This window comes from Centroberyx gerrardi, chromosome 3 (assembly GCF_048128805.1).
Source record: "Centroberyx gerrardi isolate f3 chromosome 3, fCenGer3.hap1.cur.20231027, whole genome shotgun sequence".
In the NCBI taxonomy this organism is placed as follows: Eukaryota; Metazoa; Chordata; class Actinopteri; order Beryciformes; family Berycidae; genus Centroberyx; species Centroberyx gerrardi.
This window is the reverse complement of record NC_135999.1, coordinates 1,350,817-1,363,858: the sequence shown is the minus strand read 5'-3', so window position 1 is coordinate 1,363,858 and position 13,042 is coordinate 1,350,817. Positions and strand designations below refer to the sequence as shown.

At 43.9% G+C, this 13,042-nt stretch overlaps 1 protein-coding gene across 1 annotated transcript in view; it reads left to right on the top strand.

Annotated features, from left to right (window-relative positions):
* LOC139911279 (mitogen-activated protein kinase kinase kinase kinase 3-like) overlaps positions 1 to 13,042 on the top strand; it is a 71,291-nt gene that overhangs the window by 9,174 nt on the left and 49,075 nt on the right. The window contains exon 2 of the mRNA XM_071898784.2: positions 11,384 to 11,441. Coding sequence (XP_071754885.2) covers positions 11,384 to 11,441 — 58 coding nt within the window. The remainder of the gene's footprint in view (positions 1 to 11,383; positions 11,442 to 13,042) is intronic.

Sequence of the window (13,042 nt, the reverse complement as noted above, 5' to 3'; positions counted from 1 at the left end):
TCATTTTGATTGCTTTGCAAATAACGGTGCAGCCCTGCGGGAAGCTGGAAATATAAGAATGAAATGGTGTCAAACTGCAGTGCAGGAATCACAAACTCAGTGTTCATGTTCCTGTCAGAGCTGGAGGAGGAGGAGGAAGGAGCGAGCTGAAGGAGCGAGCTGAGGAAGGAGGCAAGGTGCTCCGCTGCCGCCTGCACACTTCTGAAAACCTTTTTTCAAAAGACAGACGGAGAAAAGCTGAAAGCCTCGACTCTGACTCTGCAAATATTCTGCTTTCTGCCTTTTAAACAGTAGAGGAGCCGAAAACTGAGGGGTGGGTGGGGGGGGTGGGGGGGGTTGGGGTTGTTTGTATAAGGATGACTTTTTATGTCTTTTTAAGTAAATATGGAGGAAACCGTCTTCGTAACATTGGTATAGAGACTTATTGACAACTAACAGAAGCACAGTACATGAACTGTACATATCAGACGGACTATACATATCTATAGTCTGTATATAGACGCAATGTTGTTAGCACCCTAGAAGTTTTTTTAAAAAGTTTTATTTTCATGTCAGCAGGTATTTTGGAAGAGCAGGTGTTTTCACACGGTGAATATCTCACTTCGGGGGAAAAAACATATCGATCATATCGCCCACTTCAGGGCGGGGCGATATGGACAAAATTAGTATTAAGATAATCATGAATGAATGAAATTATACATATACAAATCCAGTGGTCTTTCACGAGGTTCCAAGGGTCATTGAAGAGGTTCCAATAGTCTCTGAAGAGGTTTCAGTAGTTTTTGAGGAGTTTCCAGTAGTTTTTGGGGAGGTTCTAGTGATCTTTGAGGATGTTCTAGTGATCTTTGAGGAGGTTCCAGTAGTTTTTGAAGAGGTTCCAGTAGTTTCTGAGGAGGTTCCAGTAGTTTTTGAGGAGGTTCCAGTAGTTTTTGAAGAGGTTTCAGTAGTTTTTGAGGAGGTTCCAGTAGTTTTTGAAGAGGTTTCAGTAGTTTTTGAGGAGGTTCCAGGGCTCTTGGAGGAGGTTGTAGGGATTGTTGTGGAGGTTCCAGGTGTCCTTGGGGGGGATTCCAGGGGTCTGTCAGGAGGTTTTAGGGGTCTTTGAGGAGGTTCCAAAGGTCCTTGAGGGGGTTCCTGGGGTCCATCAGGAGGTTCCAGGGCTCTTGGAGGAGTTTCTAGGGATTGTTCCAGGAGGTTCCAGGAGTCATTGATGGGTTCTAGTGGTCTTTTGGAGGTTCCAGAGGTCTTTGAGGAGGTTTTTAGAGGTCAGTTCGGGGTCCCAGGTGGTCCATAGCAGAATGAGGAATAGTTTAATTTAATTGTCATGTAATTCACTAAATGATCCCAGTCAGAGAACGTATAAGAATGACTGATCTCTCCATCAGCTCTGTGAGTCAATACTAAACCAACAGCAACTGAACTCTTCCCATAAGGGACTGAATCTGGTCAAGTGGTCTGTGCTGTAATGTGTGTGTATGAGAGTCCTTGATATGAAAATGTTTGTGAAGCCTGATCTAGACCACTGCCACCCCCCCCCCCCCCCCCCCCCCCACACACACACACAGACACACACACACACACACAGTACTGAGTACTGAACCTGTCAGCTGTAGTTTCCTAAAACCCTCCGTCGCTCTGTAATGAGATCCAGTCAGGCTTTCTCTAGTTAGCGTTAGCGGCGGCTAGCTGTCCTCCCGATCTGGATCAATGGAAGATCCTGTTTCCCTGGGAACAGGATGTCACACCAGCACACACACACACGCACACACACACACACACACACACACTCACAGATAGATATATCGATGACGTGTGTGGTGCACATATAGAGTGACATCCATGCCTGCATGTGTTGGTATGTGCGGTGAGTGTGTGTGTGTGTGTGTGTGTGAGTGACTATAAGCGCTGACTATATAACGTCCTTGCATCTCATATTTCTGTCTGTTAAATATTCATTTATATGTAATCTTTATTTTCTCGTCTTCCTCTCAGGCTGTTATCATTCGAACAATCTATTCTCAGCCGACCTGCCTGCTGAAATAACGTCTGAATACATAAATAAATAAACACATAAATGCATAACAGATGTGTCTGACCTCCAGACACTTCCTGCACAGTTGATCAGAAAATATCAAAATGCAGTATTGACGGTTGTAATATCCTGAAGTGCCGTCATCAGAGGTGAAGGAGATCATCAGCTGATCATCTGCTGACACAGCAGAGAGTGCAGCTTTAAAAAGAGGTAAAGGAGATGAAAACACACAATGATCTGTTTCAGTAAAGAAAATCCAACCTCAACTTGATAACCCAACGTCTGCAAAAGTGTCTCATGTGGTCACTTAAGACTTAAACCTGTAATAAGAGATTTCAGACCCTGTAACCAGTCCTGAAGCTAACGTGTGCTACGTGGAGATTTCTGTGAGACGTGATGATGTAAACAAACACAGCAGCAGCTTGTTGTTGTTTTCTCCTCTTTCCTAAAGCTTGTTGTCATGTTCGGCCCGAGTAATGGAGAATCGATGAAGCGAGCGAGGAAGCGTTTTCAACTAGTAAACTTGCTACCTGCCTCTTCACTTGTCATTGTGGGTCATGTGACCTTCAGCGGGAGAAAAATCTGGCAAAATGAGACTGGTAACCGGCGATATTTCTCCGCAGGTGCGTTTATTTTAGCCATTAGCCTTTATGCACGGTTTGTCCTTAAGGGCTTTTGTAGCCCAGTGGCTTTGCTGTGTGTTTACAAAATGTGTTGCGGTTTCTGTCGCCCTCTAGTGGTCAGAAAAAATCGCTTAGTGTAGCTTTAAGTTCCCTACTATTCTTTAAAAAGTACCATTATTTGGTTTAAAAAGTGCCATTATTTTTAAAAAGTACCATCGTTCGGTTTAAAAGTCATTGTTTGGTTTAAAAAGTACCATTGTTTGGTTTAAAAGTCATTGTTTGGTTTAAAAAGTACCATTGTTTGGTTTAAAAGTCATTATTTGGTTTAAAAGTCATTGTTTGGTTTAAAAAGTACCATTGTTTGGTTTAAAAGTCATCGTTCGGTTTAAAAGTCATTGTTTGGTTTAAAAAGTACCATTGTTTAGTTTAAAAGTCATCGTTCGGTTTAAAAGTCATTGTTTGGTTTAAAAAGTACCATTGTTTGGTTTAAAAGTCATCGTTCGGTTTAAAAGTCATTGTTTGGTTTAAAAAGTACCATTGTTTGGTTTAAAAGTCATTGTTTGGTTTAAAAAGTACCATTGTTGGTTTAAAAGTCATTATTTGGTTTAAAAAGTACCATTGTTTGGTTTAAAAGTCATTGTTTGGTTTAAAAAGTACCATTGTTTGGTTTAAAAGTCATCGTTTGGTTTAAAAGTCATTGTTTGGTTTAAAAGTCATTGTTTGGTTTAAAAAGTACCATTGTTTGGTTTAAAAGTCATTGTTTGGTTTAAAAAGTACCATTGTTTGGTTTAAAAGTCATCGTTTGGTTTAAAAGTCATTGTTTGGTTTAAAAGTCATTGTTTGGTTTAAAAAGTACCATTGTTTGGTTTAAAAGTCATTGTTTGGTTTAAAAAGTACCATTGTTTGGTTTAAAAGTCATTGTTTGGTTTAAAAGTCATCGTTTGGTTTAAAAAGTACCATTGTTTGGTTTAAAAGTCATTGTTTGGTTTAAAAGTCATCGTTTGGTTTAAAAAGTACCATTGTTTGGTTTAAAAGTCATTGTTTGGTTTAAAAGTCATTGTTTGGTTTAAAAGTCATCGTTTGGTTTAAAAAGTACCATTGTTTGGTTTAAAAGTCATTGTTTGGTTTAAAAAGTACCATTTTTTGGTTTAAAAGTCATCGTTCAGTTTAAAAGTCATTGTTTGGTTTAAAAGTCATTGTTTGGTTTAAAAAGTACCATTGTTTGGTTTAAAAGTCATCGTTCGGTTTAAAAGTCATTGTTTGGTTTAAAAAGTACCATTGTTTGGTTTAAAAGTACCATTGTTTGGTTTAAAAGTCATTGTTTGGTTTAAAAGTCATCGTTCGGTTTAAAAGTCATTGTTTGGTTTAAAAGTACCATTGTTTGGTTTAAAAGTCATTGTTTGGTTTAAAAGTCATCGTTCGGTTTAAAAGTCATTGTTTGGTTTTAAAAGTACCATTGTTTGGTTTAAAAGTCATTGTTTGGTTTAAAAAGTACCATTGTTTGGTTTAAAAGTCATTGTTTGGTTTAAAAAGTACCATTGTTTGGTTTAAAAGTCATCGTTTGGTTTAAAAGTCATCGTTTGGTTTAAAAAGTACCATTGTTTGGTTTAAAAGTCATTGTTTGGTTTAAAAGTCATCGTTTGGTTTAAAAAGTACCATTGTTTGGTTTAAAAGTCATTGTTTGGTTTAAAAAGTACCATTGTTTGGTTTAAAAGTCATTGTTTGGTTTAAAAGTCATCGTTTGGTTTAAAAAGTACCATTGTTTGGTTTAAAAGTCATTGTTTGGTTTAAAAGTCATCGTTTGGTTTAAAAAGTACCATTGTTTGGTTTAAAAGTCATCGTTTGGTTTAAAAAGTACCATTGTTTGGTTTAAAAGTCATTGTTTGGTTTAAAAGTCATCGTTTGGTTTAAAAGTCATCGTTCGGTTTAAAAAGTACCATTGTTTGGTTTAAAAGTCATTGTTTGGTTTAAAAAGTACCATTGTTTGGTTCAAAAGTCATCGTTTGGTTTAAAAAGTACCATTGTTTGGTTTAAAAGTCATTGTTTGGTTTAAAAAGTACCATTGTTTGGTTTAAAAGTCATTGTTTGGTTTAAAAGTCATCGTTTGGTTTAAAAAGTACCATTGTTTGGTTTAAAAGTCATCGTTTGGTTTAAAAAGTACCATTGTTTGGTTTAAAAGTCATTGTTTGGTTTAAAAAGTACCATTGTTTGGTTCAAAAGTCATCGTTTGGTTTAAAAAGTACCATTGTTTGGTTTAAAAGTCATTGTTTGGTTTAAAAGTCATCGTTTGGTTTAAAAGTCATCGTTCGGTTTAAAAGTCATCGTTCGGTTTAAAAGTCATTGTTTGGTTTAAAAGTCATTGTTTGGTTTAAAAAGTACCATTGTTTGGTTTAAAAGTCATTGTTTGGTTTAAAAGTCATTGTTCAGTTTAAAAAGTACCAGTGCTGGTAATGGTGAGAACTGATCTGAACCTGCGTTAGGTCAGCCATGTTGGTGAAAAAGGTCGCTACAGGACTGAAATACCCAGGAAACATTTCTACAGGTGAAGGCTGCTACATCAGAGTGGGTTAGCAAAGTTACACAACACAGCTTATCGCTAACGTTAGCATTGTTTGACAAGCTGTCGCTGCATCACGAGCTAGAGGCGGAGCAGAGTGGGAGAGCGGTGCAGTTCAAACATTCAGACGCTGATTAGATCTCGATATGATGTTGAAAACTAAATATCACAAAGCCAAAATTAAAGTTGAGACGTTTGGTGAAATCAGAGCCTGAATATCTTTCTCTTATCAGTTCCAAGCAGTTTCCACAGCTGCTGGATTTAACTGAGACTTAACATCATGTTGTAGATGTTAGTGCTGTTGGTGTTGGTGTTGGTGTTGGTGTTGGTGTTGGTGTTGGAGTCTGTCTGTCAGACAGCTGCTCTGTAGATATTGTAGTGACAGTGATCTGTGTCTCTTCCAACATGGCGGCTGGTTTCCTCTCTGCTGCTGTCAAAATTAAAATGCAAATCAGGTTTCCATCAGCTGGTGGAGGAGACACATCAGCATCTTCCTGAAAGTCAGAAAAACATGGAAGGAGTCTTTCTGGTATTGATTAGTGTTGACTAGTATTGATTAGTATTGATTAGTGTTGATTAGTATTGATTAGTATTGATGAGTGTTGGTCTGGTTGATGCTGCTCAGGTTTCCTTTCGTCTGAACCAACATGTACATGTCAGAAACAACATGTATGATGTTTCTGGAGGCTGTGGCGAACAGATACTGTACAGGAAGTCCAAGCCTCTTTTCAGCTGTCATCCAATCAGACTGACCCGTCCGTCACGCCGAGCCTCCCTCAGTATTTAATCCACAAATGTGTTTCCATCGCTGTTTATCGTGTAGTTTCTTCATTTTGTTACTTTATTAATATTTCCACCTCAAGCGAGTGTAATAGCTAAGAATCGGACGATATGTCGAAATTCAATACATCACAATGTAAAGATGTATTGTTCATAAATCCTGAACCTCAGATCACGTATCCAATCGTATCAGATCGTCTCGTCTCTAGTTAAAGCTCTTCTGCAGCTCTGACTGAACTGTATGGAGCTGTGTTTGTGTTTGATATGAAGAGTGTGTGTGTGTGTGTGTGTGTGTGTGTGTGTGTGTGTGTGTGTGTGTGTGTTGGAGAGAGTGTTGCAGCAGCAGCAGTCAGGAAGCTGCATCCTGCTGAGCTTCATCTCCTCTGGTTGGCCGACCTGCTGACGCCTCAACCTGCACAGGACCATACACAGCATGTGTGTGAGCGTGAGCGTGAGTGTGAGTGTGTGTGTGTGTGTGTGTGTGTGTGTGTGTCCTCCGGCTGTGGGCCAGGTTGCTTGTAGTTGTGGTTGTTGTGACTCTTCTGGCTCTGCTGCCTGTGGCTCAGTCAGGACTCACAGCATCACGCCGCCTGCTGCCTCACACACACCTGACCCGACTGGACGCCTGCTGCCTCACACACACCTGCCTCACACACACCTGACCCGACTGGACGCCTGCTGCCTCACACACACCTGCCTCACACACACCTGACCCGACTGGACGGGACAGTAACGTTCTGTAACAGTTATGACACCGACACTAACATTTATAAACGTGACCTCTGTGATAACAGCGGCTCTCGTCTGTCTTCACATGAGCCACGTTTTCATTCTGGATCAAATCGTTCTGATTGAAGATTTGTTTACATGATGCTGGGTAAAAGGGTCACATGGTGTTTACCCGCCCCACAGTGTGAGTCAGTACACAATCCAGCTCTCTAACATGTGAACAGCCGGACTAGGGCTGCACGATATATCGTTTCAGCATCGTCATCGCGATGTGCGCATGCGCCACAGTCACATCGCAGGACGTGCGATGTCAAGTAAGGCAAATGAACTCAAACACGTCATGCTACAACTTTTTTGCTGCTTGATACAAAAGGAAAACTCGCACGGTTCTCATTTTCCATGACTAATCTACAAGAGAAGTGTGTCTGATATAACATCATTTACTCCGATGTAAGGGTTTGTTATAAGAGTAGCGTATGTTACCTTTCCAGCTTTCACAGCTCTGAACCGTAGTTGGGAAGCCTCTGGTGTTGTGCTAGCCTATTTTAGCTTAGCCTGGCTCGTAGCTGGTAACAAGCTTTTTACTCAGAGTCCGGACCGACTCTGCAGTGGAGAACTGGCACTTTATTTCGGTACAGCAGCGAACATAATGCACGGCCTCTCGGTGACGCTCTAAGCTCTTTTCTGCTAACTATGCTAACTTTACTCACTTAGCATCCTGCAACTCACTCTGGCTGCAGCTAAAAACACACTCACTTCCTACTACGTTACCCACAAGGCCACCTTCTTAAAGGGGCAAGGCTTGATAGAGCTATTCAAGTCATTTGGTGAAAATTCCTGTATTTTTTCATATCGCAATATATATCGCAGAAAAAAAAAATATTGCAATGTCAGTTTTTTCCAATATCGTGCAGCCCTAAGCTGGACCTGCGTCAGGAGCTTCACTGCCGCTCTGTCTGATGAAGCAGACGACTCCAGAAGTGTCACATAAAAAGTTTTGTTTTGCACGCAATGATTGGGTCCGCTTGTATTTGTCACTGGCGTACGCTGAAACCGGCCCGGGCGGGCGGAGTCGGAACCCGCCTACGTCAAGCCGCAGCGCCCCGGGGGTCGTAACAAGCGCACCATTCAAAGTCTCCTGGAAAAAAAATAAACATCATTGACGTCACTTACGTCAAATGGTCGAGCGTGAGCAGAGAGAGTCGAGATATTCAGCCACAGACCGTGAGCAGAGAGAGTTTACGTGACCAAATTTCATCCATCGACCGGATCATAAAACGGTTAAACCACCGTTCTGATCGAGGCTTTTTGATTCTGATTGACTGTTCTGATCACTAGTGGAATAAAAGGCTCCATGTTGACTTTCCTCTAATAATCTGTTCATGTTGCAGACCAGCTGAGCGCATTTGACTTTATTTCAGTTGCTGTTATTTGGATTTTTATTTCTTGTTAAAACTCTCCTCACAGTTTCTTTAAGCTAAACCAGCTGAAATCTGATTGGCTTTTGACGGACTGATGCTCAACTGTGGAGACGAGCTTGTTGATCGTCCAATCAGCGCTCAGATCTGTAGAGTCCCGCCTCTCGGGCGTTTTGATTGGTCAGTTGATCAGAGGCGGACAGTTGTGAGACTGTCTGTAGTTCAGACGGCGTCCAAAACTCCGTCTGCCGCCAAACCATCTAACATAACAGGAAGTAAGCAGGAGGCGTGGTCAGAACATTGTGTCATGTGATCACGGCCTAATGGACAGTGATTGGTTAGTGGATGACCAATGACAAGGCAAGGCAGGTTTATTTCTGTAACACATTTCGTACACAAAGACAACTCAAACTGCTTTACACAAAGTATAGAATACATTAGATAAGAAATACAGGATAAGATAAATTAAAAAACCAATAAAAAGCGATAATAAAGTGTATAAGAAGAGAGAATAAATAAAAGAGTTAAAATGCATAAAAATAATAAATAACAGGCTGCAGTTTATTGGCTTTGAACCAGAGAAGCTGGAACAACAAGCTGAAAGATCTGAGTGGAAGTGAACGCAACATCTGCTGCCAGGAGCCGCTGAGCAAGGACCGAACCAGCAACCCAACCAGCAATGCAACCAGCAACGTAACCAGCAACGCAACCAGCAACCCAACCAGCAACCCAACCAGCAATGCAACCAGCAACGTAACCAGCAACCCAACCAGCAATGCAACCAGCAACCCAACCAGCAACCCAACCAGCAACCCAACCAGCAACCCAACCAGCAACCCAACCAGCAATGCAACCAGCAACCCAACCAGCAACCCAACCAGCAACACAACTAGCAACGCAACCAGCAATGCAACCAGCAACCCAACCAGCAACCCAACCAGCAACCCAACCAGCAACGTAACCAGCAACCCAACCAGCAACCCAACCAGCAACGCAACCAGCAATGCAACCAGCAACCCAACCAGCAACCCAACCAGCAACACAACTAGCAACGCAACCAGCAACCCAACCAGCAACCCAACCAGCAACCCAACCAGCAACCCAACCAGCAACCCAACCAGCAACCCAACCAGCAACGCAACCAGCAACCCAACCAGCAACGCAACCAGCAACCCAACCAGCAACCCAACCAGCAACGCAACCAGCAACCCAACCAGCAACCCAACCAGCAACGCAACCAGCAACCCAACCAGCAACCCAACCAGCAACGCAACCAGCAACCCAACCAGCAACCCAACCAGCAACCCAACCAGCAACCCAACCAGCAACCCAACCAGCAACGCAACCAGCTGCTCAGACTGCTGCCTTGCTCAGCGGCTCCTGGCAGCAGGAACAGAAGCTGCAGAGTGAAGCCTGCAGCCTTCACTCTGCAGCTCCACACACACACACACACACTATCTCTCTCTCACACACACACACACACACACACACACACACACACACACACAGTAACAGACTGAACTCTGCTGCTGCTGATCAATTATTCAGCAGAGAGGAAAGACTGGAGGCTGAATGCAAATGGCGTCCGGCTGCAAGGCAGGTACAGCTGAGTGGACACACACACACACACACACACACACACACACACACACACACACACCACACACACACACCACATACACACACACGCTACATACCAGAACACACACAGCCTCACCGCCCCCTCACAACACCGATCAATACCTGGGTGGGCCGTTTCCCACGATCCTCAGCTCTCGTCCTGGAATGTGTGTGTGTGTGTGTGTGTGTGTGTGTGTGTGTTGAAGTGTGTCATTAGCGTCGTTAGTGGGCAGTGTGAACCCCCCCCCCCCTCGATCAGAAGAGTTATTGATCGTCTTTGTGCAGCTCCATCAGGCAGCATCGACCCGCAGGACGCTGCTTCACCTTCCAGAGGTGAGGGGGGGGGGGGGGGGTAATTAGCATAAAATTCTGCTCTGCTTTAATTAACACCTCGTCAGGGTGGGGGGGGGGGGGGGGGTTGTGCAGAGGGGGGCGGGGGGGGGAGGGGGGGGAGGTCAGGACGCTGTTCAGGACATTGACATTGATCCGTGACAGCCTGGCCTCCCGCAGGTCCTCAGACCCGGCGGCTCTGTCTGGAAGGTTTTCACTCTTCCACCAGAGTTTTCCTCTCATCACATCTTCACATCGTCGGTACAGGAATACTGCGTCGGTACAGGAATACTGCGTCGGTACAGGAATACTGCCTCGGTACAGGAATACTGCGTCGGTACAGGAATACTGCGTCGGTACAGGAATACTGCGTCGGTACAGGAATACTGCCTCGGTACAGGAATACTGCGTCGGTACAGGAATACTGCGTCGGTACAGGAATACTGCCTCGGTACAGGAATACTGCCTCGGTACAGGAATACTGCGTCGGTACAGGAATACTGCGTCGGTACAGGAATACTGCGTCGGTACAGGAATACTGCGTCGGTACAGGAATACTGCCTCGGTACAGGAATACTGCGTCGGTACAGGAATACTGCCTCGGTACAGGAATACTGCCTCGGTACAGGAATACTGCGTCGGTACAGGAATACTGCGTCGGTACAGGAATACTGCGTCGGTACAGGAATACTGCCTCAGTACAGGAATACTGCGTCGGTACAGGAATACTGCGTCGGTACAGGAATACTGCCTCAGTACAGGAATACTGCGTCGGTACAGGAATACTGCGTCAGTACTGACACATGAAGTACTTCAGTCAGGATGAAGTACACAGTGTTTCCTTTTAGAAGAGTTAAATAGTGATAAATGGTGATTAAATGATATTAAAATATACGGCTACAATAGTGATAATTAGTGATAATAGTGATGAATAGGACTTAAATGATGGTCAGTGAGCATCACTGTCTGTCTGTCTGTTTGACCACAGATTTCACACACGATGATTACATGTAGAAATATGAAAACTAAGTAATTAGAAATCTAATTTATAATCAGATTAATTAGTGTTGATGAGACCCTGGGCCTTGAACTGTGTTTTAACATGCTGCACACACTCTCTCACACACACACACACACACACACACACACTGCCCTTAATGCAGCTCTGAAAGTTGTGTGAGCCCTGAGGAGGCATTAATTGATCGCCGCTGCTGCTTTGGTGTGTGTGTGTGTGTGGTGTGTGTGTGTGTGTGTGTGTGTGTGAGAGAGAGTCTGACCTCTCCTCTCTCTCTTGCAGGCGAGGAGCGTCAGCAGTGGAGAGCTGGCTGCCATCAAGGTCATCAAACTGGAGCCTGGTAGGAATCAAACCCACAACTTCTCTCACTGCAGCAGAACATGTGAACAGATGAACTGTATGTTACATGATGAGGCTGAGCAGCATGACAGGAGAACATACGATCTGAAAATATACAGAAATATGAAATCTCTGCGGCCGTGGTGTGGCTGTAGATCCATTCAGTAACGTTCTCAGTAAAAGTGAATAGTGTGATAAGGTGGATTTGGTTACTGTGACACAGTAAACTGTCTTGTCTTTAGCCCTAGTCTCTACTCCAAAACACTCTGAGTTGTAGCTTGAGAAGAGTCAGCTCAGTTAACCTGAACAAACTGTTAGCTAGCTAACTAGCCGGCAAACACACTGATGTTAATGTGAACATGCTAACGCTAGCTGCTACTAGCTGCGTTAGCTAGTGTGCTAATCAGATGTGTTAACAACAAGACAGTGATGGTTAGCTGACCAGATGCTATGGTTAGCTAGCTAACAAGCTGACATTATCTAAACACTAAATCAATCAGATGGATCAGTGATGAAATGATCAGTTCAGTCAGAAACAGACAGAAATTAACCGTCTGTTCAATTCTGTTGAGACGACAGAAACACAGTCAGCTGTTCACAGAGCTGAGGACCTCCAAGATGGCCGCCGGGGGGGTGGGGGGTGGGGTGTTACGTTAGCTGAAAACTTCTATTTTAGCAGCAAACTGGATGTTCAGAATAGAACAGAATATAATTTCTCAGTATCAGACTGGTGGTGAAGCAGGAGGAAGTAGAGCCAGAGGAGCCGAGCTCTTCCTCCTCCTCTTCCTCCTCTTCTTCCTTATTAATCAGTAGAGACAGACTGCAGCAGTCAGCAGGTGGTACAGCTGGATGGTGTGTGTGTGTGTGTGTGTGTGTGTGTGTGTGTTGCCTGAGGCTTACCATTTGATGTTACAGCAGTGAGGTTGAAGCTGTAGACACACCCTGTGTAATTAAGACTGCTGCAGCAGAGTGTGTGTGTGTGTGTGTGTGTGTGTGTGTGTGTGTGTGTGTGTGTGTGTGTTCATACACTACCTGTATACAGAATACTGATCAGGTTAATGCTGTGCCTCCCTGATCATTAGCACTTTACCGCTCCAGTCTTGCAGCTCGGTTCTCAACCTGCGGGGCGGAATCATTCTGGGGGTCAAGAGATGATTTATGGGAGATTTCTGCTACGCAAATTTATTATTATGTCAAGTTCTTCTGATTTTTCTATCTTTTTTTGCTTGTTCTTGTGAAATACTGAATAGTTTTCTCTGCCTCCTGTGATAATTCAGCGGGGCGGGGCTTCAGGTAGAGTGTGGTCCAGGCAGAGTGTGGTCCGGGTAGAGTGTGGTCCGGGTAGAGTGTGGTCCAGGCTGGGTGTGGTCCGGGTAGAGTGTGGTCCAGGTAGAGTGTGGTCCAGGCAGAGTGTGGTCCAGGCAGAGTGTGGTCCGGGTAGAGTGTGGTCCAGGTAGAGTGTGGTCCAGGCAGAGTGTGGTCCGGGTAGAGTGTGGTCCGGGTAGAGTGTGGTCCAGGTAGAGTGTGGTCCAGGCAGAGTGTGGTCCAGGTAGAGTGTGGTCCAGGTAGAGTGTGGTCCAGGTAGAGTGTGGTCCAGGTAGA